Source organism: Sus scrofa, chromosome 3 (assembly GCF_000003025.6).
Source record: "Sus scrofa isolate TJ Tabasco breed Duroc chromosome 3, Sscrofa11.1, whole genome shotgun sequence".
Taxonomy (NCBI): Eukaryota; Metazoa; Chordata; class Mammalia; order Artiodactyla; family Suidae; genus Sus; species Sus scrofa.
Window position 1 is genome coordinate 5,943,732 of NC_010445.4, and position 27,074 is coordinate 5,970,805.

Genomic DNA, 27,074 nt, shown 5'->3' on the forward strand with positions numbered 1-27,074 from the left:
CAGGCTAGGGGGTCAAATCAGAGCTGCAGCTGCTGTGCTGTGCTACAGCCACAGCAACGCTGTATCCGAGCCGCATCTTCGACCTACACCACAGCTCAAGACAACACTGGATCCTTGACCCACTGAGCAAGGTCAGGGATTGAACCCCTGTCTTCATGGATACTAATCGGGTTCGTTAACCACTGAGCCATTACGGGAATTCCTGGTTAACAATCTTAACATCACTTGTGTGTTACTATAAAAGGGAAATATGCAATTTTTTAAAAGATAAAAAATACTTAATTGTAGTCTTGCTCCTCATAAATCAGTATCTTCAAATAATTCAGTTTTTGCCAACATTAGGGATAGTTGTGTAGACTAGGCACTACCAAAAAACAGTAAAATCCAATAGATTAGACAAACCTCTTGGTAGGATATTGGAATATTGTTCAGGAAAGATACTGAACAATTTCATAGAATGTTTAGTCTGGATACGAATACAGATAGTTGACTTATCTGTAAAAGAACTACTCGTGTACAGTAAGAGATTAGTAACTATCAGTGATTATGCAGACAGTTTATCATTCACAGTTCCCTTTATATACACCTGCAAGACAAACTCATGTCAGACGTAACCTCTCGTGCATCAAAACTAGGACTTGAAGTCTAAGATAAAAAACTAATCTCTCTCAAAATGTTGATTAAAGTTACTATAAGCTAATAAAGTGCTTTTTTTTTATTAAAGAAGCACTCGTATGAACATACTCTATCATTCTCTCAAATGCCTTTTGAGGCACTTCCAAACTTTGCTTGTGCAGTATTTGATTGGTGGTGATATTTGCGTTTCTTTAGGTTGCCTTTTGCATTTGGAGGGTTAGGAAGCAGGTGTCTTTCGTCTGTTGGGCTCTTTGGTCTGTTCGAAAGGGGTGCCTGTTCCCAAGAACCACAGAGCTCATGTGCCCTCCATTCCTGCTGCAGAGGCTTCGTAGCATCGCGTGCCCATGGAGCAGGGGAGAACCTATTAGATGCTTCTTTCACAGCCAAACTGCTAGAAACCAACGAGTATTTCAAGGGAATTAATTTAAGTCAAGTGAAGATTGGAAAGTTATTACCTTCCATTCCTATGTTCTTACAGCGAAACCTCCTCATTGCAAACCTGTTAACCTGCCTTTTCTCCGTCCTGCAGCCTCATCTGCACAAGATCGTGAACAGTTCAATGGAGCTCGCCCAGACTGCCAAAGAACCCTACAACTATTTCCTGCTGCTCCGAGCCCTGTTCCGCTCCATCGGGGGAGGTAGCCACGATCTCCTGTATCAGGAATTTTTGCCTCTCCTGCCAAACCTCCTGCAAGGTCAGGGCAGTGATTTTGGTTGCCCTTTAGTCTTGTGCACGCGCCTGGGCCTGGCTGCTCTTGGTGTTTGGGGGTCGTCCTCCGCACCCGGCGAAGGTCATGGTGGCGGGATGTACGTGTGTGTGTGTGTGTGTGTCTGTCTGTCTGTCTGTCTGAGCCCCACTCTCCGTAAAGGCAGTGCATCTCGAAAGGGGTGGATTCTTCTCCCCTCTCAGAGTTGAGTGGGAGTTGGAAGGTTTTAGTTTATCCCAGTTAGAACTTAGCTGAGTTTTTGTGGCATTTGGTGAGAACATCGAAGAAGTGTTTCTAGTGGTTTAGGATGATCAGGGATCCTCGATTGAAAGAATGAGAACGGGAAGGGAAAAAGCAAGTTATCAAGCTGATGTAAGCTTTGTGTAAAATACTTAAAAATATGTTTATCATCTTTAGTTGCTAACTTGCATCAGTAAGATTCTGGTATTCCTGTGTAAGTAGAAATGCTTTCAAGGTGTACAGCTGAAGGGGGTCTTGAGTCCAGTGAAGGGTTACAGGTGTGAACTGATGAGAAACACAATCCTAGGAATTTTTTTAGGCTAAGAAGGGTGAGCTCTTGGCAAGGGGTTAAATCTTCTGCAGTATTTTCTTTATGAATTCTTTAAAGAGAAGCCACTTTCAGTGTAGTATATACCTAGGAGGCAGCTGGGATGTGTTGGCTGGGATGTGTTGGCTGTAACAGGTCCCTGAGTCCCCCGTGGCCCATTGGCTCTCGTCTGCAGGGGACCCTGTCTCCAGTCTTGCCCAGCCTGCGCCCTCTGCTCCGATCAGTCTGATTCCCCCTCCTGCACTCTTCGCAGCCGTCCTCCTCCCGGCCGGGCTGTGTTCCAGGGGGTGCTCTCTGGGGACCTGAGCCTCGCCGCCCTCCTCCACCTGTTCCTCTGCTTCTGAATCCCGTGCAGCTGCTCTCTGGTGCCTTCCCTGCTAGCCCCCTCTTCAGCCTTCGGCACCTGGGACGCACCTTGTTTTGGGGCTGCTGTTACTTGGTTTTCTCTTTACAGGTGGTCTCCAGGGTTCTTGGGCAGGCCCCCATCTGACCTGTCTTAGGGGGTCAGTACATACTTGGTTAGGGAGGACAGGTCCCTCTCTGTTTATGAAAACCAAACGTGGGTTTCCTAACACAGTGTTCGTTTGGGAGCATAGCCATCAACTGTGGTTTACTGGAAGCCTGGTAAGACATGTCAGGTGGTCAACCTCAAACTTGAGATAAACACATCCCGTTGGAGTCTGACTCGAGATTGGGCTTCGTGATAGAGGCACGTGATTTGCCCACACATGTATGTTGTAATATCATATATAATGTCATTGTGTGATACATAACATGATAATGTTAACGTCCTTAAGAGTCATCTGATCGCAGTGGCTGTAACGAGATCGCCCTCGAGTACACGCGGGCTGCTGTGGTCACTGTGGAAGCAGGAGGCAGAGAGGTGCAGTCAGAGTCCCTTGAGCTGCCCCAGTAACGACGAGGGCTCGAAGGTCTCCCTCCTTCCGGGAGACGTCTGTTTTAAAAAGCGGGCCGGTTGCTCTGCCCCGTTAGCTTTGGCATGTGTCTAGGGCGGACCTTCCTCTGACGGCCCCAAACCTGTGTGCAGGGCTGAACATGCTGCAGAGCGGCCTGCACAAGCAGCACATGAAGGACCTCTTCGTGGAGCTGTGTCTCACGGTGCCCGTGCGGCTGAGCTCGCTCCTGCCCTATCTGCCCATGTTGATGGACCCCTTGGTGTCGGCTCTCAACGGCTCTCAGACGTTGGTCAGCCAAGGCCTGAGGACGCTGGAGTTGTGTGTGGACAACCTGCAGCCCGATTTCCTCTATGACCACATCCAGCCCGTGCGCGCCGAGCTCATGCAGGTAAGTCTGCGGCGGAGGGCGCCAGGGGCTGGAGTGACGAGCTTTTACTGAGGCTTGTAGGCTGCAGTTTCAGGAGGGACGAGCCGGAGTGGCTTTCTGCCGGCCTGGTGAGTCTTCTGGCCTGTGACACTGCAAATCTCAAGTGACTGGAGCAGTGTCACGTTCTCGTGAAGTTGATGGTGTGTGATGGCGTGCTGCTTGCAGGGGGTCCTCTCTCGACCCCAGAGAGATCTTGAGTTTCCCAGTAAGGAGATGCAGATTCGTACGGGAAGCAGAGCCGTCCGGCCGCCCCAAGGGAAACAGCAGATGAGAAACGAGGCGGTTTTACAAACCATTTTACATGTTCTGGTTGTTAGAGCTCAGTGTCCGCTATCAGCTTTTCTCTCCATGTTTTGCTGAAGTTTCTGATCTGTAATGTGGTCGGCGATTGTTGCAGGTCTGGGCTGCCTGTTACTTCCTTATCTGCCCCTTTAGCACAGAGTATTTGGCCCCTGGACGGACGGTAAACAGAGGTTGCCACCTGGACGCGCCTGCCTGTCTTGAAATTGAGATCCTGGGCTCCATCCAGAGGGAAGATGCCTAGGGGTTGGGCCAGACCCTGCAAGTCCGAGGCCAGTCATTCGGAGGCTTGGGTGACTGGAGAGCAGTGCTGGTGGTCTGGAAGGCAGACCGTGGGACCAGCCGAGCCTGGAGGAGCGCTGTGTGGGAAGAGGAGGCGGGGAGGTTCTGGGGCCACCTGCTGTTCTGCGAGGCGGACGGCTCTAGCGAGGTGAGGTCGAGGTTCTTCTTGCTTTAGGGAGACAGTGACCCTGCCTGCGGGGCACGTGGCTCAGTGCCAAAGCCTGCCAGCGGCGGCCCTGTGCGTGTGCCGGGCCGGTGCTGCCCCCCCGGGGAGGTGAGCCCTAGTCCCCTCTCCTGAGGACAGGGGAGCTTAGGGTGGGCCAGGTGGAGGGTACGGAGTCTGCGACTCCATCCCAGCAGTCACGGAGGGGAGGCCCCTGAGGACCTACAGGGGCCTAAGGGAAATTGGGATTTTGCTTTAAAGAACAGTTCTGATACTTAATGTTAACGGTGCTAGTACCTGGCGTTGTTACGCAAGGTGATGTGAGAAAACAGATTTAAATAGTGAGCTGTGGTTATTTTCAGGATGAGGTGAAAAATGTGGGAGGACAGTTTTCTGGAGCAGGCGAGTGCTGCTCTGCTCTGGTCCTCACTGGTTACCAGGTGCACAGGAACTCACTTTCCCTGTAACGCGGGTCTCGCTGTGACCCACCCTCCCTCCGCACCCTCTTCAAACGTGGACGGTCAGGTCTGTGTCGTGTGTGGAGGGTGTAAAGCCGGTAAGAGCAGTGAAAACCTGAGACGGCGCCGTCCAGCGGGGCCAGGGCCCTTCCCAGCAAATTGGGTTTTGCTCTGTGCTCGCCCATGGGTTTGTGTATCTGCGCTTGTGTATCTGCGCGCAGGGTGTATGGTTACGTGTTCTTGCCTTTGGGCTCTGCGCTGTGTGCAACAGAGTTACCACTTCTCTTCCAGGGGCAGGAAGCGCATCTGTATTTAATACATTTGTATTTAATATGTGCGTTTTCTGTGAAGGCACGTGGTTTCTCTGGAAGAATACCCAAGATGGATACTGTTGGTTTCGGGGCGGGGGACGATCGGTGGGGGGGTCGGGGGGCGGAGGTGGGAGGAGGAGTTCCCGCTGTGGAGCCTTGGGTAACTTCTGAGCTCTGCCTGGGAACCCCGTGCCTGCATTGCCTCAGAAGGGTTGAATGGTGCACGGTGGTTTTCAGGCTTTGTGGCGCACGTTACGCAACCCTGCTGACAGCATTTCTCACGTGGCCTACCGCGTCCTTGGTAAATTCGGTGGCAGCAACAGGAAGATGCTAAAGGAGTCCCAGAAGCTGCACTATGTCGTGACTGAAGTGCAAGGGCCCAGCATCACAGTGGAGTTCTCTGACTGTAAAGCCTCTCTGCAGCTCCCAATGGAGAAGGTAAGCGTGGGGCGTCTCGGAGTTTCTTCAGGATGCTGTCCGTTTCAGTTAAAGACAGGGAGTTTCTGTGTGAAAGTGTGGAACTAGAGCATGTACTTTTGGGACGAGAATTTCTAACTCAAGACGAACAAGGTTTATTGGGACCCAGCTTGGGTGGCGATGGGTTTCCTCGCCAGGGACCAAGAGAGCTTGCCCAGCACAGCCGGGTCCTTAGTCTCCTTTGATGCCCAGTGGGCTTTAGGTCAGGTGCTATTTATTTATTTACTTATTTATTTTTTGTCTTTTGTCCTTTGAGGGCCGCACCCATGACATACGGAGGTTCCCAGGCTAGGGGTCTAATTGGAACTGCAGACGCCAGCCTATGCCAGAGCCACAGCAACGCAGGACCCGAGCCCCGTCTGTGCCCCTGTGAGCACCGCAGCTCAGGACAACACTGGATCCTTAACCCACTGAGCAAGGCCAGGGATCGAACCTGCAACCTCATGGTTCCTAGTCGGATTGTTTCCGCTGCGCCACGAAGGGAACTCAAGTGTCGTTTAGAGCCCAAGTTCATCCCATTCCTGCCTCAGCCCCATCCCGCCTGAGGACCTGCTTTCCTTCCGTTCTCCATCCAGACTCGGCTCCGTCGCCCACTGCGGGCAGCTCTCTGAGCTCTGTGTTCCCTTTAGAATCGCTGTCTCGGCGTGGAGAATCCAACAGCTGCCCCCAGCGTGTTGCAGAGCGCGCGGCTCCTGCTTGGTCCGTGTTGGGAACTGTCCCCCTTCGCCTTTTTGACTCTGCGGTGCTGCGTCACCCGCTTCAGGCCGCGTGTATTAGTCTGCACGGTCCCCTTCGACCTTCCCCCTTGGTGTTAAACCAGCCTGCTCGCCTCTCTTACCGCTTTTGTCACCACCTCTTCAAAACCCTTGTCTCGCCGTTCGTATAGTAGTGGTGGGCCTTTCCAGAAAGGGTTTTAGAGCGGCCCTGTGCCTGTATCTGAGGGCCTCAGCTGCTCAGTGAGCCAGACGCTGCTGGGATTCCTGGGCTCTGCCCTCTCCTGACCCACAGTAGTGGTTGCTGTGACGTATTTTTTGTAACTAGATTTTCCTGAACACATAGGCGCATGTCCTGCGGGGGCCTTTTCCTGTCGTTGTCTCTCAGTCCCCCGTCTCCCCACCCCCAGCCCTGCCCCATAAAGCACTGTTGCCCTCTCATACCAGTTTCTCATCCAAACCTTCATCCGGACATTTGCCAGTTAGGCACTACTTTCTTCTAAGAAAATACAACTAAAATTCTGTCTCTGTGTTCAAAATTATCATAGGGCAAATCCTGTTCCCACATGTTAGCTAATCTCCTTAAGTTAGGGTTCTCTTTGCTTTAGCCCCGTCAGTGGCAGGTTGGTACGAGAGTGCTAACTAGGATACCTGACTTATACTTGACCTCTGCATAGACTAAGCAGAGCCGGAAAATCCCCTCAGAAGTAATTTTTCCCGTGGAGTTCCCTGGCGGCCTGATGGGTTAAAGATCCGGGGTTGTCATGGCTGTGGCTCAGGTAGCTGCTGAGGTGCAGGTTCAGTCCCTGGCCTGGGAACTTCCTCATGCTGTGAGTGTTGTTTAAAAAAAAAAAAAAACAAAGTGGCGGGGGAGTTCCCGTCATGGCTCAGCGGAAATGAATCTGACTAGCATGCATGAGGATTCAGGTTCAATCCCTGGCCTCACTCAGTGGGTTAAGGATCCATTGTTGCCGTGAGCTATGCTGCAGGTTGCAGATGTGGCTTGGATCTGGCGTTGCTGTGGCTGTGGCATAGGCCATCAGCTACAGCTCTGATTGGACCCCTAGCCTGGGAACCTCCATATGCCTTGGGTGAGGCCCTAAAAAGACAACAAAAAAAAAAAGCAAGCAAGCAATATGATAATAAATATAGCAAAAACCCTTAAAAAGTATACACCCCAAATTAAAAAAACCAATAAAATAAAATAAATAAATAAATAAAAAGGAAAAAAGGGAATAGTTTTCCTGTGAGGTGCCTAAAGGATGGAGAAGCCAGGCTTCCATGGTTCTCCTGGGCCTTCCAGAGACTCCGTGGTGTTTTGTTTGTTTTTCTCCTCCTTGGTGTTCTCGGAGTCCTCTTGTCAGCAGGCAGTGCCTGAGGGGCCGAGGCACACCCTGCAGAGCTGAGGGTGCCAGTAGGGAAGAGGATAACCAGCTCCCCGCACGGCCAGGCCCAGTGCCAGCGTGTTTATGCTTTGGGCAAAATTTCAGTCCTTCCTCTGGGAAGGTAATTGGCTCGTGGGTTACACTGATTCTTAAAAATAGGCCTCTCAGCTGATCCCTACTGGTTTTTTGACGTGGGCGGAACAGCTCAGCCGCGGTGGGAGGATGGGCAGTTGTGTGGTCCCTCAGGAGGTCCTGGGCACAAGGGCGGGCGATGCAGCCAGGAGCCGCGGTCACGCCCGGTGCCGTGGAGCCTGGCCGGGTCTGGAGGGCAGGAGGTTCACTGTCCCTGTCAGCCCCTCGCTGGCTCGTCACGCGGGGCCTGGATAAGTCTTACTTCAGCACGGCGTGGGTCTTTGGTTTATAGGCGGGCAGTTACCATCGAGATCCTAGCGGCTCCAGACTCCAGGTGATAGTTTTGTGTGATGGCTCCTCTCCTGCCTTCCTGGTCAGCCTGATGACTAGGGCCAAAGATGTCTGTGGCTGTGCAGGTTGGCTGGAAACATGAAGTAAACCCTCTTAGCTGTTGAAGAGAGAACTTAGTAAAAGCTTCGGAAAGCCGTCTTGGCCTTTTGAGTTTAGACCACTCAGATTCTGGGTTGATTTCTGGAATTCTGGGTTGATTTCTGGAATTCTGGGTTGATTTCTGGAATCACCCAATTGGTTATTTAAGCATGAAATCAGTCTATTCCATTTCATATTTTCGTTGAAAAATGTGATGTTTGTTTTTTGTTTTTGTTTGTTTGTTTGCCTTTTCTAGGGCCGCTACCACAGCATGTGGAGGTTCCCAGGCTAGGGGTCTAATCAGAGCTGTAGCCGCTGGCCCACGCCACAGCCACAGCAACGTGGGACCTGAGCCACGTCTGCGACCTGCACCACAGCTCACAGTAATGCCGGATCCTTAACCCCCTGAGCAAGGCCAGGGATTGAACCTGCAACCTCATGGTTCTAGTCAGATTTGTTAACCACTGCGCCACGACGGGAACTCCTGAACCGTGTGATGTTGATGTCACACTTGTGTCGCCTTCTCTGGAGGTTTCATTAGGAGAAGACCGTTAGCCTGTCTGCAGGTCCACTTGGGCTTTCTTTAAGAGAGAATACATGTTCAGATCCTTCTGGGTGCTGCACATGCTTGCAGCGAGAGCTTTCCACAATCACGTAACTTGACCACAAGCTACCGTTTTTGTGTTTCTTTGCTGTAGGCCATTGAAACAGCTCTGGACTGCCTGAAAAGTGCAAACACCGAGCCCTACTACCGGAGGCAGGCGTGGGAAGTGATCAAGTGCTTCCTGGTGGCAATGATGAGCCTGGAGGACAATAAGCACGCGCTCTACCAGCTCCTGGCGCACCCTAAGTATGCGGGCAACTTAATTCTTTGCAGAAAATCAGGGGTGGAGGGGGACTCCTCAGATTTTCTTAACGTTACAGGCGTGTTCCTTCAGGTCAGGAGAAAGACATGTTATTTGCCCAGTAATGCCTCTCTTGGCTTTTAGGGAAAATAAATAGAATTCTATCAGTCAGAGTATACCTTTGCTATTGCCGCCTCCGTCAGGGCACAGGTTCAAGAGTCAGGGGCATGCCCTCTTTTCCCTTAGGCTCGAGGTTGCATCCACAGGGCTGACTTAGGGGGTGTGGAAGGGACCTTTGGCTCTTCGCGTCTAGAGTGACCCTTTCGTTCCTCAAGTATTTATCCTGTGGTATCTGTGTCGTGCCCTTACCACTTAGGGCTGAGACCTTTTATATTAGGATCCTTTGTGACAGTGTGTGCGTGTGTCATCTTCTTATGTGGTTAGTTTCAGGGAAGAGGTTTCTCCTTGGTCTTTTCATGTTTCTCATAGCATCAAAGATATGCCGTGTATATAGTTGGTGCTCACTTGTTGAAAGAACACTGGAGAGAGAGCTAAGATAGCCAGGTGCACAGGGAAGTAAGGCAGCATGGGTAAGAGTCTGCAGAGTCAACACGAAGCAGAAATAGATCTGTGCCCACTTGAGACGGGAGGATCCCCGTGGCTCCATAAAAGACCAACTGGAAAGCACTCCAGGAAATGACAAAAACCTATAAAATTGCCCAGGCGGATTCAAGGGGAAAAAAAGCACAAAGAGAATCTTTAGGTAAGAGACACGTCAAAAGAAATTATCAAGAATATGTGCAGAGCGAGAAAAAGATAAAAATTCACAAAAGAGAATTGAGACATGTGCATAGTGTGAAGTAGCGTAGTTTGCTTGAAGTCCCACAAAGAGAGGAGAGACAAGGAAGCAGAGAAAAGACTTGACATGATGCCTTGGAATTTCCCAGAACTGATGAAACAATGGAAAAACCAGCAGTGTACATATCCAAAATGGTTGGTGAATCTAGAACAGGATATATGAAAAGAAGTCTACACATGGATACTTCAAGTGGAACAACTACAATCAAGAAAAAAGATAAAGTCTTAAAAGCTGATAGAACAAAAAAGATGGATTACCCTCAACAGATGATAACCTGGCAGCTGTGAAAGCCAATGGACAGTGAAACAAATCTCCAGTCTGAAGAAAGATAACTGCCAACCTGCAATCATACATCTGGTGAAAATTTGACTCAGAAGGAGGGTGAAATAAAGTTGTCAAAAAACCCAGAAATCTCCCACCGGAAGATCTTCCTTCAGGTGGAATGAAAGTTCCCCAGCAGAAGATCTGAAATGGGACAGGGAATGATACGTGGTCAGATGTAATGGAATACAGCTAAGGCTGTATTTAGAGGGAAACTCGCAGCCTTAAGGATCGTAATAGACTGGAAGCAGCGCGGTGTGGTATGGGGGTATGTGGACACGGTAAAATCAGGCAACGAGGAATGATGTGTTGACACAGTTCCAACGTGAACAGATCATCCAACACCAGACTGAGGTGGAGAAGCTGGACCCGGGACTGTGTGTTGTGTGATTGCTTGTATATGGAATAACTGGGGAAGGCGAGACGTCGGAGACTGCAGACCAGTGGTCTCCCTGGGCGTGGGAGTGGGGATCGCCCTCAGGGTGACATGTTTAAAGTTGGATTGTAGGAATGTTTGGAAAAATGACTATTCAGATATTTCCATTTTTTAAAAATCAGCTTTGTTCCTTTGTTGTATCAGCTGTGTGCACATGTTGAATATTAATCCCTTATCAGTCATGTCATTTGCATTTTTTTTTTTTTTTTTGCTTTTTAGAGCCGTACCCACGGCATATGAAAGTTTCCAAGCTGGGGCTCGAATCAGAGCTACAGCTGCTGGTGAGTGCCGCAGCCACAGCAACGCAGGATCCGAGCTGCATCTGCGACCTACCCCGCAGCTCAGGGCAACGCCGGATCCTTAACCCACTGAGCAAGGTCAGGGATTGAACCCGCAACCTCATGGGATCCTAGTTGGGTTTGTTAACTGCTGAGACACGAAGGGAACTCCCATTTGCAAGTATTTAGATTGTCTTTTTTGTCTAGTCAGTGGTTTCCTCTGTTGTGCAAAAACTTTAATTAGGCCCTGTTTATTTTTGCTTTTATTTCCTTTACTTTAGGACACACGGCCAAAAGAATACCGCTCTGTTTTATGTCGAGGAGTATTTGGCGTATGTTTTCCTCTAGGAGTTTTGTGGTGTCTGGTCTTACACATAGGTATTGGATTCATTTTGAGTTTATTCCTGTATAGGCTATTAGAGAATGGTCTAACTCCATTCTCCGATGTGTAGCTGTCCAGTTTTTCCAGCACCCTTACTGAAGAGACGTCTTCTGTTGTATGTTCTTGCCTGCTTTGTTGTAGATTAGCTCACCGTAAATGTGTGGGTTTAGAATCGTCATCCTGTGCGATTGACCTTTCTTGTGCCAGTATCATACTGCTTTACTTACTGTAGTAATAGGGTCTGAAGTCAGGGGTACGATTCCTTTAGTTTTGTTCGTCTTTCTCAAGATCGTTTTAGCTATTCGGGGCCTTTGTGTTTCCATTCAGATTTTAAAATTGTTTGTTCTAGTTTTGTCTAAGATGCCGCTGGTGATTTGATAGGGATTGCATTGAATCTGTAAATTGCCTTGGATGATACAATTATTTGGACAAAATTGATTCTTCCAGTCCAAGAACATGGTACATTTTTCTGTCTGTTTGTATCTTCAGTTTGTTTCATCAGTGTCTTAAAGTTTTCAGAGTGTAGGCCTTCTGCCTTTTGCCTCCTTAGGTAGGTTTATTCTGGGTATTTTACTCTTTTTGATGTGATGGTAAGTGGAATTTTTTCCTTAATTTCTCTTTGTGGCGCTTCATTGTTGGTGTATGAAAATGCAGCCGGTTTCTGCAAATTCATTTTGTTTCCTGCACCTTCGCTGGATTCCTCGATGAGCTCTAGTGGTTTTCTGGTAGTGTCTTTAGACTTTCCCGTGAACTAGGATTTCACGTCAGTGATCAGCAGTGACAGCTTCAGTTCTTCCTCTGCAGTTTGGACTCCTTGTCTTTGTCTTTGATCACGGTGGCTAGGACTCCTGAGACTGCGTTGAGTGAAAGCGGTGCGAGCGGGCATCCTTGGCTTGCTCCCGCCCTGAGAGGAGCTGCTTTCGGCCTCTCGCCGTCGAGTGGGAGGTTAGCCGTGGGTCTGTCATACGCGGCCTTCACTGTGTGGAGGAGGCTCCTCTCTGCCCACTTCCTGGAGGGGTTTTTATCCTAAATGGACGTTGGATTTTTACCAGAAGCTTTCTCTGCGTTTACTGAGAGGTGATCATACAGTTTTTGTTTTTCAGTTTATTAATATAGTGTATCACATTGATCGATTTGCACATATTAAAAAATCTTTGCATCCCCTTGGATAAATCCTGCTTCATCGTGGTGTATGACCTTTTTAATGTATTGTTGAAATTGGTTTGCTGCTATTTTATTGAAGATTTTTGCAGCTGTGTTCATCAGTGATATTGGCCTGTAATTAAGAAACTAATAATTTTTAAACTATCAATGACCAGTTCTTATCCTTAGGATGTATGCATCCCTAACTCTGCCTTCTTGGTTTTTGTTAATTTCATATAACTGGCAGTAAATTCTTGATCAGTTAGACCACAGCCCCATTTGATTCTGTACCAGTGGTGTGATTTTTCAACACATAAGAGATATTAACTGCCTTTAGGCAATAGTGTGTTCCATCCCTGTTTGATCATTGAGTTACTTCTTATAACTTGGCTTATTTAATTATTAAAAGATCAAAATCAAACAAGTTTCTTAAAATGGAAAAAAATTATGAAAATATCTTCGGTGCTGCTGTTTTGTAATTTACCTCTGATTCGTGGCCTGTGTTCATTTTAGGTAGAACATACTTGGTAACTCTTGAACCATTGGCTGTGAATGTTCGTATGAAATTCATCCTATTTGGTTCCAAGTGTTGCTGAAACTAAAGCAGAGAAATGAACGCACCCAGGCAGGCCTGTCTGAACACGAGGGAAGCGGGCAGGTTGACAATCAGTTAGGTGTCGGGGAGTCATCGGCTCAGGGCTTCAGTGTCTTGACGGTGGCGTTAATTTCTGTCTTGCAGCTTTACAGAAAAGACCATACCGAATGTCATCATATCACATCGCTACAAAGCGCAGGACACTCCAGCTCGGAAGACCTTTGAGCAGGCTCTGACCGGGGCGTTCATGTCCGCTGTCATTAAAGACCTCCGGCCCAGCGCCCTGCCCTTTGTGGCCAGCCTGATTCGCCACTACACCATGGTGGCCGTCGCCCAGCAGTGCGGTGAGTGGGGACGAAGTGGTGCTTCGAGCTCCTCAGGGAGCCTAAAAAACCTGGTCGGAGGAGGTGTTTCAGAGAAGCCGAGTTTGGCAGATTGGTTTTTGGCTTTCGTTTCCTCATTTTCCACGAAATCCTTTGACAGAGATAGTTGGTGCTTCAGCGATGGGTGCTGTCGTCACTTGAAAATTGTTGCCTGAGTTTATCGGTTAAACACCACCCGGTGAACATTTTGGTCCTTTGTTTTTCATCATGGGGGCTGAGTACTTTGGGCCCTCTGGGGTAGAACAGGGACGGCGAGTGGTCACACTGACTGCTGGTCTCCTGTTCACACCCAGCCTCCGCTCCCACATCATCCGTCTGCCGCTCCTCAGTCTCCAGGCTGTGTCTCCTCTGCTCCTGGGATTGGCACTCGCGCCCCTCCCCCGGCCTGGGAGCTCCTTGCCTCTGCTCCAGGGGTTCTTAAGCTCCAGTGATGAGGGCTAAGTTTGTTTGTCTCTGTTTCGCATCCACTGCTGACTGGTGTTTTTTTTTGTTTTTTGTTTTTTTCTTCTGTTTTTGGCTGCCCTGCAGCATTGTGGAGTTCCCAGGCCAGGGAATCAGATCTGAGCCATAGCTGTGGCCTATACTACAGTTGCAGAAATGCCAGCTCCTTTGACCCACTGTACTGGGCCAGGAATCAAACCTGCATCCTGGTGTTGCAGAAATGCTGTTGATTCCATTGTGCCACAGTGGGAGCTCCCAGACTGGTGACGTTGGAAAGGACAGTAAAAATGCTGAAGTTTCTGAACACCTTAGCTCAGTCTCGCAGCTTCTCCCAGACCAGCACTGGTCAGGGGCATGCACACAAGTGGCATTTTGTGTCCTTGAAGGCCCACACCCTTGATTAATAGGTAATTTGTTCCAAACACTGTAGGACAGAGAACCTCCCCCGCTTTTTTGTAGCTCTTCCTGGCCTGAACAGTCAGGGCCGTGTGGTTAAAACTTAGATTGTTTCTCAAGACCTCAGCCGACCTGGAAGCCTCTCGGTACCTCCCATGCTGCCTCCTGCTGGGTACCTGCCAGGCCTGAACAAATGGAGGCTGGCAGTCTGTTCTCTGTGTGGGTTGGGTTCATCACGGAAGCCCGTTGCTTCTTACTGTTACTTGTGTGTCAGGAATGTCCAAACATAACCCGCAGTTGTTCCTGCGTTGCGCTCCTTGGCCTGGCTAATGATTTTTTTTTTTTTTTTTTTAAAGATGATACCTGATTGTGGTTCTCATTTTAAACTAAAATGTCTTTGAATTGTGATTGAGGAAATCCGAGAATGACACAGTGTGCAGTGGAAAACATTCAGAACAATAGGCTTAGGGCGAGTCGGACCACTTAGTTCATAGACAATTACAGTTTAACCAGAGTTGGTCTAAAGTATCGGGGTTGGCTTTTATTAAATTGCTAACCTCAAGGAAAAAAACGAGGTGGTTTGGCCGTTGGAGGGGCTAGAATGTTTTGCAGCTAATCGCAGCGTCTCGCATGCGCTCTGCCTCTCCTTTCAGGTCCGTTCTTGCTCCCCTGCTACCAGGTGGGCAGCCAGCCCAGCACGGCCATGTTTCACAGCGAAGAAAACGGCTCCAAAGGAATGGACCCCCTGGTTCTCATTGATGCGATAGCTATTTGTATGGCGTATGAAGAGAAGGAGCTTTGCAAGATCGGGGAGGTGGCCCTGGCTGTGATATTTGACGTTGCGAGCATCATCCTGGGCTCCAAGGAGCGGGTGAGGAGGATGGGGTCTGCGGGCTGCAAGGCCCCGGGGGCGGGCGCTCGGCAAAGGCTCGTTGTCGACGAGTGGCAGCGACACGGTGGGGTTGTGTGTCTTCCAGGCGTGCCAGCTGCCCCTCTTCTCCTACATCGTGGAACGCCTGTGCGCCTGCTGCTACGAGCAGGCCTGGTATGCCAAGCTCGGGGGCGTGGTGTCCATTAAGTTCCTCATGGAGCGGCTGCCTCTCACGTGGGTTCTGCAGAACCAGCAGACCTTCCTCAAAGCGCTGCTCTTTGTCATGATGGACCTGACCGGAGAGGTAGGTGATGGGTCCCCGTACCTAGCCAGGCTGTGTCGGGACCCGGTCTGCCTGGAGGACGTTGGGGGCGGTCCTGCAGACCTGCTCTCGCAGACGCGTCGATACCCTAACGGCATAAAGGGACAGCTCAGAGCCCTCCCGCTGGCTCTCTTTCTCGGATGTCTGAGGGCCTGTCCTTCTGGATCGAGCTCTTAGCGTGGCGGTCTGGCGCAGGGTGTGTGGCAGGGGCTGGGGGGGAGATCGGGGGGCTGAGGCAGCCTCCCCCTTTTGCGCTAAGGAGCTTGGCCTGCAGGTTTCCAACGGGGCCGTCGCCATGGCCAAGACCACGCTGGAGCAGCTTCTGATGCGGTGCGCGACGCCCCTGAAGGACGAGGAGAGAGCCGAGGAGATCGTGGCGGCCCAGGAGAAGTCCTTCCACCATGTGACGCATGACCTGGTTCGAGAAGTCACCTCTCCCAACTCCACTGTGAGAAAACAGGCTATGCATTCGCTGCAGGTACTGGCCCAGGTCACTGGAAAAAGCGTGACCGTGATAATGGAACCCCACAAAGAGGTGAGATTTCTGTCGCCAGAACTGGAATAATTTGAACAAAACTTGTGAGACTTTTTTTTCCTTCACATTTGAGCTGTAGATGACGCGGAATTCGTAATTCGCATGCAGTGAACCCAGTGTCATTGCCCGTGTCTTTTTGATCTCAGATAGGCAGATGGCAGTGTGCTTGCATTAATGTCTGTGTCAGGACTGCTCAGGGCCGGGGAGGTAGAAGGCTGGTTTCTCGTAGAGCACAGCCCGGTGGTCTTGTTCTTGTGGCGGCTTTGGTTTGGTTTAAGAGGGTTCCTCTGAACCAGTAGGAATTAAGTGGATCTGATGTGTCTCTCTCCACAACCCAGTTTCAGCGAATATGAAACACATACTCCCCAAGGAGAGGGCATCTGTCTTAAGTATCGATCTCAGTTGTGGTTTTCAGATCGCTGGTTGGCTTAGCTACTGCAGTGGGAGGTGTTTGCTTTTAAGGGGCAGTTGGTCAGTGGTGCCTCCTTGCCTGTCCCAGGTTCTCCAGGACATGGTCCCGCCTAAGAAGCATTTGCTCCGACACCAGCCTGCCAACGCCCAGATAGGCCTGATGGAAGGCAACACGTTCTGTACCACTTTGCAGCCCCGGCTCTTCACGATGGACCTTAACGTGGTGGAGCATAAGGTGTTTTACACAGAGGTAGGGGCGGTGTGGAGCAGGGGCGTTCTACACAGAGGTGGGGGGCGGATGGAAGGTGATGAGGCGTGTCTGGTGGCCCGTCTTTGGTCAGGCAGCATTCAGAGAAGGCCTGGGCCGTGACTGCAGGTAACCAGCCGGAGCCTGCCTCAGCCCTCGGCACAGGATGTCACATCTGGGACTGGGGAGAAGGCAGGCATGGTGGTGGACAAGTCCTTGTGGGTGGAGGGGACTTGACTGCCCCTGGACCCAAGATAATGGGCAGTGGCCAAGGGCACCTTCAAAGTGTCTGTTACTGTCAGTGTTACAGTGTGGAGTGATAGGAGGAAGTGATAAATAGAAATTAAGCTATAGGTACAGTCCGATTATAAGTATTACTTCTTACAGTCATCAGAATTAATCTGGTGATTAGTCCCAACTTGAAATTTTGATGAGACGTGAATCCTTCTGGAGGCGTCGTCAGAGTAAACTGAGGCACAGGTCATAAGGAAGCACATTCTTTCTTACCCACACTAAGTCTGAATTTACAATTATGAAAAAATGGCTTCTTTTTTTTTTTTTTTTGGTAAGTCCTGTGTTTCACTTGGACATAAGGTCATTGCTCATGTGTTCTAGCTTTGATCTTCTGTACCTCGTTATAGCCCCTATGTAAGAGTCTTCACTCGTAAGACTTGACGGGGCGTCCAGGAGAGCCCCCAGAGGTGGGAGGGCGGCTTCCCTTTGAGGGCTCCTGAGGCAAATGTGTTTTAACCTACATAGGAAATTCTTCACGGTGCTCAGGGCCAGAGCCTGGTAGTACTGAGTGGCCAATTTCAGAATTAAACTGGTTTTGAAAATGTCTATCAGGGCATCAGCTCAGAGGATCTTTGGAAAATAGATACTCTTGAGTCTTGTCCCCGGAGATTTAGGTTCAATAGACTTGGGGTGAGCCTGCGAATCTGCCACCCAAAAACTTCCCGGGTGAGCCATGTACGGCCACGTCTGGAAGTCAGGCTTTCTAATTACCCGACATGCACTCTGTCTGTCTAGATTAGATGCAGGTGTCTGTATGTACGTGTACACACGTGCGTTACATGTGAAGAGTGGAGCGGGGTGGGTGCCAAAAAGGCTTTTCCTCTATATCCTTTTCTACCGTTTAATCTCTTACAAGGTCAGAATCTTGAAGGGAAGAAGTGGTAAAAGTCCACGCCCTCTTTCCAGGCTGTCCCAGAAGCGTAGTAAGAGAACACCATGTATGGTATTTCAGGTGTCCGACGCGTACGCGTAACCTGGTCTGGTTAAACGTCTGGACGCCTCGCGACTGGAAGGTTCGCGTGACGGTCTTGCCAGTGAAATGCTTCTTTCCTCTGCTTCCCTGTACTTAAAAGAAAAGGTGTTGCCCTTCAGGGGCTTGGATGGCAGCATGTATATATAGCTCTTGAGCTCTGGCCCCAGGCATTGGGCAGCAGCTCCGAACAAGGAGTTGTACCTGCCACCGTGGAATTTGCATTTTGGTCACGTGACCCTCTGCGTGAAGAGCGGGGGAGAACGTGTTGGAGTCTGTTTCACTGAGGTTGACTAAGTTTTGCTTTAGAATAAGGAAAATTTCGACACTTAAATACTCTGGGATTTGGGTTTAGTTTGTTAACTGTGGCAAATGTGTGGTTCTTGCTTGTCTTTTGTTATTTGCAAGGTTATTATATCTTCATAGTAAAAGCAGGCTAAATTAAGTTGTTCTGTTTTTTGCAGCTCTTGAATTTGTGCGAGGCCGAAGATTCAGCTTTAACAAAGCTGCCCTGTTATAAAAGCCTTCCGTCTCTTGTCCCTTTACGAATTGCAGCATTAAGTAAGTTCATGTAAATCCGAGATAAGTTCCTGGGTACAAAAGTGAAGTGAGACATTGGCCGTCTTTCGTTGTGTAATTTTTCTGACTTGCGTGGTCTTTTTAAAGTGGAATAAGAAAATTATGTTTGAGACCGAAAAAAAAAAAAAAAAGAGAGAGAGAGTTCCTGTTGTGCAGTGGAAACAAATCCAACTAGGAACCATGAGGTAGCGGGTTTGATCCCTGGCCTCGATCAGTGGGTTGGGGATCCGGGGTTGCCGTGAGCTGTGCTGTAGGTCGAAGACACGGCTCAGATCTGGCGTTGTTGTGGCTCTAGCGTAGGCCTGCGGCTACAGCTCCAATTGGACCCCTAGCCTGGGAACTTCCATATGCTGCAGGCGCGCCCCTAAAAGGACAAAAAAAAGATTAAAAAAAATAGGAGTTCCTGTTGTGGTTCAGCAGAAATGAATCTGACTAGCATTCATGAGGACACAGGTTCGATCCCTGGCCTCACTCAGTGGGTTAAGGTGTTGCTGTGGCTGTGATGTAGGCCGGCAGCTATAGCTCTGATTGGACCCCTAGCCTGGGAACCTCCATATGCTGCGGGGGTGGCCCTGAAAAAAAAAAAAAAAAAGTAAGAAAGAAAAAGGCAAAAGAAAAGAAAAAGAAAAATTAAAAAAAAAAGAAAATTGTATGTTTATCAAACTACATAATGAGATGGCAATAAATTATATAGATTGCTAGGATTTAAACACTTTTTTCTTTCTCACCTGGGTTTTACTCTATAGTGAACTCTTTACTTGGTGGCTCTCTTACGGGAACTGCATATTTTTCTAAAGTATGTATCTTTCATGTTGTGGTTTAAGACAGTCCTCATACCCATTCATATCTTGTCATTTTTGCCTGAATCAGACGCTCTTAGATTTCTTAATGATTCGGAAACATTAGAGAATCCTGCTGTCTCTAGACTTTGATTAAGAATGTCAGTTACCTGTGCTCAGCACAGGAATTGTACATAATTTAGGAAAATGTGGTAGATCAGTGCTCATCCTCATACTTAGAAACAATCATTTTCTCCTCTTTTTGGTAAATAAACACCCAATACAAATTTTTGTTGTTGTAGTTTTGGGGCCGCACCCACAGCATATGGAGATTCCCAGGCTAGGGGTTTAGTTGGAGCTACAGCTTCCGTCCTACACCACAGCTCACGGCAACGCCAGATTCCCAACCCACTGAACGAGGCCAGGAATCGAACCCGCAACCTCATGGTTCCCAGTCAGATTTGTTTCCCCTGCGCCGTGACGGAAACTCCTCAATACAAGTTTTTAAATTGACTCTGTTGTTTTGTTGACTTCTATACACTTAAGAAAATATTGCCAGAGTCCTCCTTGAATTAGAGGTGGAGGAGCTGAGAGGCAGACCATCGTACTGGAGCTTGAGGATGGGGCTGGGGTGTTCAGGACACCACTGGCCAGAGCGAGGGGGGATGTGGGCAGCTTCTCTCACCCCCTGGTGGGATTCCTCTCCTTGGGTGCTTCTCATGCCTTTCTGCTAGCCAGTGTGGGCAGTGCCCTTGCTAGATTGTTCACCCTTAACTAACCTTGAACACAGAGCCTCAAAGGCATGCCCTCTCTCCTAAGAGCATTTGCATTGTCAAAGCCTTTAACCCCACAGGTTGGGAGGAGACCCCCGGTTTGACGTGGATGATGGAGAGACGCTGGGCTGGCTGTGTGTTGGCTTCATCACCAGCGTCTGTGTTAACACAGCATGCATCTGCCCCCAGACAGGATGGCTGGGGGGCAGGGGTGTCACTGGGGACCCCTTCAGCCCTCCTCTGTCTTATCTGGACAATAAGATTTATAATGGACTTTCTGGCAGGCCGTTGCCTTCTTAGATAATAGTGTTCGTTCACCCTTAGAAGTAAGTGAACCTGTGAGTAGAAAACCATGCGTTCTTCTGTCTGTCTTGAGGCCAGATGCTAGGAAAGCAGTTTTATGACTCGTGTGTATTGGCTGGTAAGAGACTTTAGATGAGGAAATGGTTGATGCGTTTTTCAGGTTAGTGATGAAATTGTATTGATTTCTCTCCCCAAAGATGCACTTGCTGCCTGCAATTACCTGCCTCAGTCCAGAGAGAAGATCATCGCTGCCCTCTTCAAAGCCCTTAATTCAACCAACAGCGAGCTCCAGGAGGCGGGCGAGGCGTGTATGAGGAAGGTGAGCCCGGGGCAGTGGGCCTCCCTTCTGCCTGGAGTCCTCCCCCTTGATCTTGTCCGTGTGTCTGGAAGTCCGAGTCCGCCTGTGGTTTGTAACACGCTGGGTTGTAGTCTTCCTGTTTGCTAGTCATCTGAGCCCTTTAAAAGTGCGGCGTGATGGCCAGTCTTCCTCATGTCGTCATAAACCAGAATAGATGGTGAATGCACCGTTTCCCAAGGAGGCAGAAACTTGCTGCTGGAGTTGAGCATGCGTTCCGTTCTGCTGTGAGGTATGTTCTGGTAACTTTTTTCTTTGGTAATCTTTCTTTAATAGTTTCTGGAAGGTGCCACCATAGAAGTTGATCAAATCCACACACACATGCGGCCTTTGTTGATGATGCTGGGGGATTATCGAAGCCTGACGCTGAACGTCGTGAACCGCCTGACCTCGGTGACCAGGCTCTTCCCAAACTCCTTCAATGATAAGTTTTGTGATCAGATGATGGTAAGACAAATGCAAATGAACGCGTTTTGTGATAAACCTAAAAATTATTTTTAAAAATGAGTAATACACGTACATGGTTTGAAGCTCACAAGGGCAGCACAGAAGGGTAGACGGCGAAAGTCTTCTTCCCTCCACGTCCTCCAGCCACCCGGTTCCTCTTGCAGGAAGCCCCTGTTCACCGTCTCCCGCGGGTCCTTGCGAGATGCTTTCCGTTTGTCGTGGGATGTGTGTTGGTTTTGTTAGTTCCCGCGAAGGGAGGTGTAACAGACAGGCACTTTGGTTTCCCCCGTTACACCGTCCCCTCGTTTCATGCCAGTGTATAAAATGCTGCTGCCTTCTGTCGTATGGCCACGTGGTGTGTCGTGGCGGGGACGTGCCGACGTGCCGTAATTCACTGGCTCTCTCCCCTCTCGTGGACATCCAGATGGTTCCCAGGCTTGGGCTGTTACCGACAGTGATGGGAAACCTGGAAGGAGCTGTAGAAACCCCGTTTATAGTTACCCAGGCGATAAAAGAGCTGTTTGCCAGTGTTTAAACTTGAGGTGTTGAAGGAAGGTTTCAACTGTTGACTTTATTTTGCGTTCTGTACATAAATATTTATAATAATTCACTTAGGGTTTCATGGTACGGTACTGCAAACGTGTGTGTGTTTTATGGCGTCTTTATATTCTGGTTTCTTTATATCTACACACACCTAAGAAATGAACATTGGCCCAAATACCTAACAGGAAAATGACAGTGTGATTGGTCCTACGTTTTTTTTTTAAACTTTTTTAGGGCCGCACTCTTGGCATATGGAAGTTGCCAGGCTAGGGAGCAAATCGGAGCTACAGCTGCCTGCCACAGCCACAGCCACGCCAGATCCGAGCTGCATCTGCAATACCAGATCCTTAACCCACTGAGCGAGGCCAGGGATTGAACCGGCGGCCTCATGGATACTAGACGGCTTCGTTTCCACTGATCCCCAGCAGGAACTCCCAGTCCTAAAATTTTTAAGTGCTGCCGTAATAGCATATAGTTGGGTCGCCATATTACATCTAAGTGAACTTTCCCAATGGAAAGGCTCCTTCCCTTGAAGCGTCCACGTGTGACACACGTCCGTGCTTGCACGCACGCAGACGTGCCGAAGCGTGGTTAAGGTCATGAAACTGGATTCCTCCTAATCGGAGCACATCAGACACACACTTTATCTTACCTCATATCCTGACTGTTGGTGCTTTCGCAGCTTGGTCAAAAACTTGGTCTTTTTGAAGCAGGGGTTTGTGTGTGTGTGGGTTTAACTTCCATCTGACCCTTGAGAGCTGCCCTGCCCTGGGAGGTCATTCAGTCAACGGTGTTTGCCAGATGTTTTTAGGACAGTGCGAACAGAGCTGCCTCGCAGTCCGTAGTTTCTGACTTAAGGCCAAGAGCCTTTTTCCCTAAAGTGGAGTACATGGGTTTTGTGTTTCTGGTTTTTTGGGGGATTTTTGTTGTTGCTGCTGCTACGGCTGTGTTCTGGTGGTGGAACCCTCCAAAGGCAGAGAGTGTCAGTGGACTTGGATGAAGAATGACCGACGCTCCTTCCTGCCTGTTCAGCCGCTGCCCGAGTCCAGCAGGGCCCTGTGTCGATGGCGCTTTTGCATGTGTGGTGCCGCTGGGCTCTTCTGCATTTCCCCTTGTTGAGGCATGGTTTTCAGAACTGTGCTCAGTCTTGGTGCCTCTGCTTTCCCTCACGTGATGTGCTTTTGTGATGGACAGCTTAGGCCTGCAGCGTAATTTCAGGAGGCAGGACATCTTACTCTGTCTGGTGGGCATTCATAAAAATAAGCTGCAAACGTTTTCCTTTTTTTTTTTTTTTTATTTTTTTTTTGTCTTTTTGCCATTTCTTGGGCCACTCCCGCCACATATGGAGGTTCCCAGGCCAGGGGTCCAACCAGAGCTGTAGCCACCGGCCTATGCCAGAGTCACAGCAACGCGGGATCCGAGCCGCGTCTGCAACCTACACCACAGCTCACGGCAGCGCCGGATCGGTAACCCACTGAGCAAGGGCAGGGATCGAACCCGCAACCTCATGGTTCCTAGTAGGATTTGTTAACCACTGCGCCACGACGGGAACTCCACGTTTTCCTTTCTTAAAATAATTTCGGCTGCTTGACGTTTGATTCCAAGCTTCCTGTGCGGAGGGTTGTTTTGGGTGTCTCCGCTGAACTGGAGGTGCATTTCCTGGGACAGCTGGTCTTACTGTTTTCCTCTGGGCGTCTGAAAGCAGCTGGCCCCTTTTTGCACCTTGGATCTTGTTAGTCTCATGTCTTTGGTGTAAATAGCTGTTCTAGTAAGATAGAGGTTTCGTGAGTGTATATTCTGATGGTATCCTTCAAGAAATTTTACTGGTAAAACCTCCTCAGCTTAGTGTATTTAGTTTCTTTGGAAAAAATGTGTATTGTTTTAATGTTTCTTGGAACACTGACCATGTAAGATGTAGGACTTACTAATGAAGACAGTTTATTAACTCAGTCAGTCTGGGAAACACAGCTTCCTGTGTTCCCCTCTTGAAGTTTTACAAGGTCTGTAGACACTAAAGGCTCAGAGAGACGTGTTGGGATATGATTCAACCTTCTGTCCCCAAGCCTGTTTGACGACGGAGTCCCTGTTGACGGAACGGAACTTGCTGCAGGGCCGCGTGCTGGAGGTTTGGGCAGCACTGGACCCTGAAGATCGTTCTCTTACTTGGATGCCCCTGTTGTGGTTTTGGCTTTGGCTCTGAGCTCTCCCTGGCCAGGTTTTGCTGGACACCATGGGCGGGAGCGTGCCTGCCACGGGCTCGGGATCGCCCTTCTCGTGCTCTTTCAGCAGAACACGGGGCGCCTTCTTACCGCAGAAGGGAGTCGCTGCCCGCGTGTCCTGTGGGATCCGTACTCCTCTCAGCAGCCCCCTTCTGCCCACCAGTCCTCAGCCACAGGGCCGCCACCTCTAGCCCGGAGCCCTCGCCCCCAGCAGGCCCTCCGCCTCCTCGACCTCCTCCTTGCCGGCTTCGGCTCTTTTCGTACATCCCCAGCGAGGTGGCGTTGCACGCAGCAGCCTCCGGGTCGCACCTGCCCCTGACCCGCTGGAAGCGCAGCTCCAGGAGGATGGGGTGACGACGTCCTGTCCTTCACGTCTCTGCTCCTGGCTGGGGCCGGCTCAGGGCCGCCCTCCGTCAGCAGAGGGTCAGCAGCAAGGCCCCTGGTCCTGGGAGGGCTTGCAGGACCAGGCCTGTTGTATCAGGGTCGATGCAGCCTTCCTGCCTGGAGGATGGACGTGCCAGTTACGCCCATCACGAGTTTAGTGGCCAGGCCACGGCACTAAGAGAAACACAGCTGTTCTCACATTGAATAGGCTGGAAATGAATGATGACGGGTGCGTTTTCACCCAAGAGCATCTCGGAACTGAGATGCTCCTCCTGTTGTCCAGAAGAAATGTCTTAAGGATGTGTTTTCTCAACAGCAACATCTGCGAAAGTGGATGGAAGTGGTGGTCCTCACCCACAAAGGGGGCCAGCGGAGCGACGGAAACGTGAGTGACCTTTGCCTCGGGGCAGCCCTGCCGCGCCCTGCCCTTAGCCATGCTAGTGCATCCGCAGCCCGGGTCGGAGGTGTGGGTTTCTGTGACTGTGGTCCATGTAAACTGTTCCACATATTTCGTTAGCATGACATTTCGCTTTGATTTCTCTTAATTGTTGAACATCCCTTTTCGTTTCTTTAAAATCTCCCTTTTGTTCACTTCAATACGACGTTTTTGTTGAGGAGCGTTCTGGGGAGCTTGACGTATTCGTGCATTTCACTTGTGTTAGGTTTTCTTTAGTGTGCTTTCTCGGCTGTTCTTGGCACGGGGTGTGGCCTCAGCTGCTGTTCTCCATTGTTTTCCGTCACCACCGCCTCATAAACACCAGCTGGCGGTTTTAGGACTGAAGAAAACATTAAGGAGAATGTAGGCAAGCACCACATAAAAACGAGCCTGTGTATTTTCTGGGTCCGAATCTCCCACCCAAGCTGTTTGCCAAAAGGGCCAGTACTTTGAAAGCACATTTTTATGGCTTTGAGGGAAAACCACGTTGGCTGAATATTTTTAAGTATCTGATGTTGGCACTAAAAACTTCGTCTCCTGCAAGTGAACGGTTCTTGCTGTTGAGAGCCCACTCTTCTTTGTTAATGTTCTTTGAAAATGTCCAAGGTGACGATTGTCCTCTCAGTGGGGTTTTGTTTTCCACAAGTTCCCATCACGCCCAGTGAGACTCCACGCCAGTGTCCCGACGAGGGGATCCCGAGTGCTTCGAGGCGTAGATAACAGGGCTTTGTGTCTTCCTGTGCCTGTTTGTTGGCTGCTGTGTTCCATCCCAACTTGTGTTTTATTTATTTCTTTTGGCTTTTTTATACTTTGTTTTGACCATTCTGTGTCAAGGTGTTTTGTTGATGTAAGTCTTGTTTCCTGCTGCTCCTAATCAGCCAACAAGCAAAACCTAAACCAGGACTTGAAGCTTTCTTTAGGAGTGTTAAACTGCCCATGACCTTTCTGATGGTTTGGTATTTGTGTATATAGGGAAAAAAGCAGGAGATTTTCATGGGGGAGAGCAGAGTGTATTGTAAAAGCCTCCGCTCTTGGGAGTAGATGCACGTACCTCTGCTTTTCTTCCCCATTTCTCATCTTTTAGGTATTTTTGCCCTAAATTGTTTTACAATTAGATGTTAATTCTCTGAAACATACAGCCAGTTCTAGAATAAACAGTAAAACCCTAGTGGGCAGATGAATGACTTCGCTTAGATCAAAAAGATCCCATAAACTTCACACCAACTTACTTGGGATGGGGGCACTTGCACAGGGGTTGGGACCGTGGGTACCAAGAAGTCCTTGAGCTCCTATTGAAGCCCCTTGATCCACCTCCGAGCACGTCCCCACGAGCTGGAAGTGTCCCGCTGCTGAGGGAGGCCGAGGCAGTGTGGCCACACCGCCTTTCTGCCCTTGAGCTCTGATGGCTTTTAGTAGATGCCCCAAGGCTGGGAGTGGGTCTTGGAAAATAGTTTGTTTTTATTTGCTTGGGTTCCCAAGTACCATTGCCCAGTTGTGATGACATATTAAAGTTGAATAAAATAAATAAAAGCTCCCCGTAATAGCGAGTACCCCTGCCGATCAGAGCTTTGCATTCAATCCTGTTTAGGAAGGTTCCATGTAGAACTTAGAGGGGAAAACTCACGACCACCCGTCACACACACACACACACACACACACACACACACACACACACACACACACACACACACAGCTTCATTTCACCAGATAATGTCGGCCTGTGGGCTGTTCTGGGGGTGTGGGCCTCAAACATGCTTCATCGAGGGGGATCAGACCCCCTGCTACGCTTCCAGCTTTAGCTGGGAAGAGGTTTTTCCCTAAGGTCTTAGCACTTGACCTCAAATCTTGAAGTACTCACTTTAAACAAAACAGTATTTTAAAGAATGTGTTTGCCTACAATAAGGTCTTAAAGTTTCTCCCCCAGATGAGAATTCTGAACCTCCTGTTCTCTACATTGGATTTAGGCAAGAGTCCACTCCAAGTGACACCGTCAGAAGGGCTGTTTTGACATCTGAAGGGTGGAAGGTGTATTTTTTTTTTTGCTGCTGAGCATTTGTGAATTACTGTGTGCTTTCTGATAACTGTCTTTCCTGTCTTGTTTACCCCACTAATCCTTCCTGTGTATGAGTACTGGGGACGTTCTGTGTCAATAACGTAAATAGAAAAAGCTGATTTTCCTCCCCATCTTCAGGAGAGCATTTCAGAGTGCGGGAGGTGTTCCCTGTCTCCATTCTGTCAGTTTGAGGTGAGAACAACCTATTAACAGTCAGCTTATGACTTGCACTGTGAAGAACAGTTTATATTTCCTTTTCTTTGCTTTTCCTTTGACCTTTTCGTTGCCTTTTTTCATGCTGTGATTTTTGTTTTGGTTCAGCCTGCCGCGGAAGGGGTAGAGGTGAGAATCCCAGTGGAGGCGCAGGCGGGGTTGTTGTCGCACTTGGCTGTGCTGTGACTTGTGGTTCTGTGGTGGACAGCGTGTGTCGTGCCTCTGAGTGCAGTGAGCCGTGTCGTCCGTCTGTGGCGGTTGGAGTAGCACATGGCCGTGACCTGTCCACGCATGTTTCCTGTGAGGACGTGTTTAAGCCAGATTCTCAGTTCGTTGGGGTCCTCCACGCTCGCATC

The 27,074-nt window shown here is 49.4% G+C and overlaps 1 protein-coding gene across 15 annotated transcripts in view; it reads left to right on the forward strand.

The window, feature by feature from the left end:
* The window catches only part of TRRAP (transformation/transcription domain associated protein), a 126,139-nt gene that overhangs the window by 40,527 nt on the left and 58,538 nt on the right, over nt 1-27,074 (forward strand). For 7 of the 15 annotated variants that reach the window (XM_021086097.1, XM_021086098.1, XM_021086105.1 and 4 more), the window contains exons 19-33: nt 1,166-1,331; nt 2,960-3,216; nt 5,007-5,207; nt 8,604-8,755; nt 12,909-13,108; nt 14,638-14,855; nt 14,962-15,159; nt 15,452-15,712; nt 16,212-16,373; nt 18,099-18,195; nt 20,266-20,387; nt 20,700-20,870; nt 24,333-24,401; nt 26,644-26,697; nt 26,827-26,847. In XM_021086097.1, coding sequence (XP_020941756.1) covers nt 1,166-1,331; nt 2,960-3,216; nt 5,007-5,207; nt 8,604-8,755; nt 12,909-13,108; nt 14,638-14,855; nt 14,962-15,159; nt 15,452-15,712; nt 16,212-16,373; nt 18,099-18,195; nt 20,266-20,387; nt 20,700-20,870; nt 24,333-24,401; nt 26,644-26,697; nt 26,827-26,847 — 2,349 coding nt within the window. The remainder of the gene's footprint in view (nt 1-1,165; nt 1,332-2,959; nt 3,217-5,006; nt 5,208-8,603; nt 8,756-12,908; nt 13,109-14,637; nt 14,856-14,961; nt 15,160-15,451; nt 15,713-16,211; nt 16,374-18,098; nt 18,196-20,265; nt 20,388-20,699; nt 20,871-24,332; nt 24,402-26,643; nt 26,698-26,826; nt 26,848-27,074) is intronic. The other 8 variants (XR_002342234.1, XR_002342233.1, XM_021086103.1 and 5 more) reach the window with 2 other exon arrangements.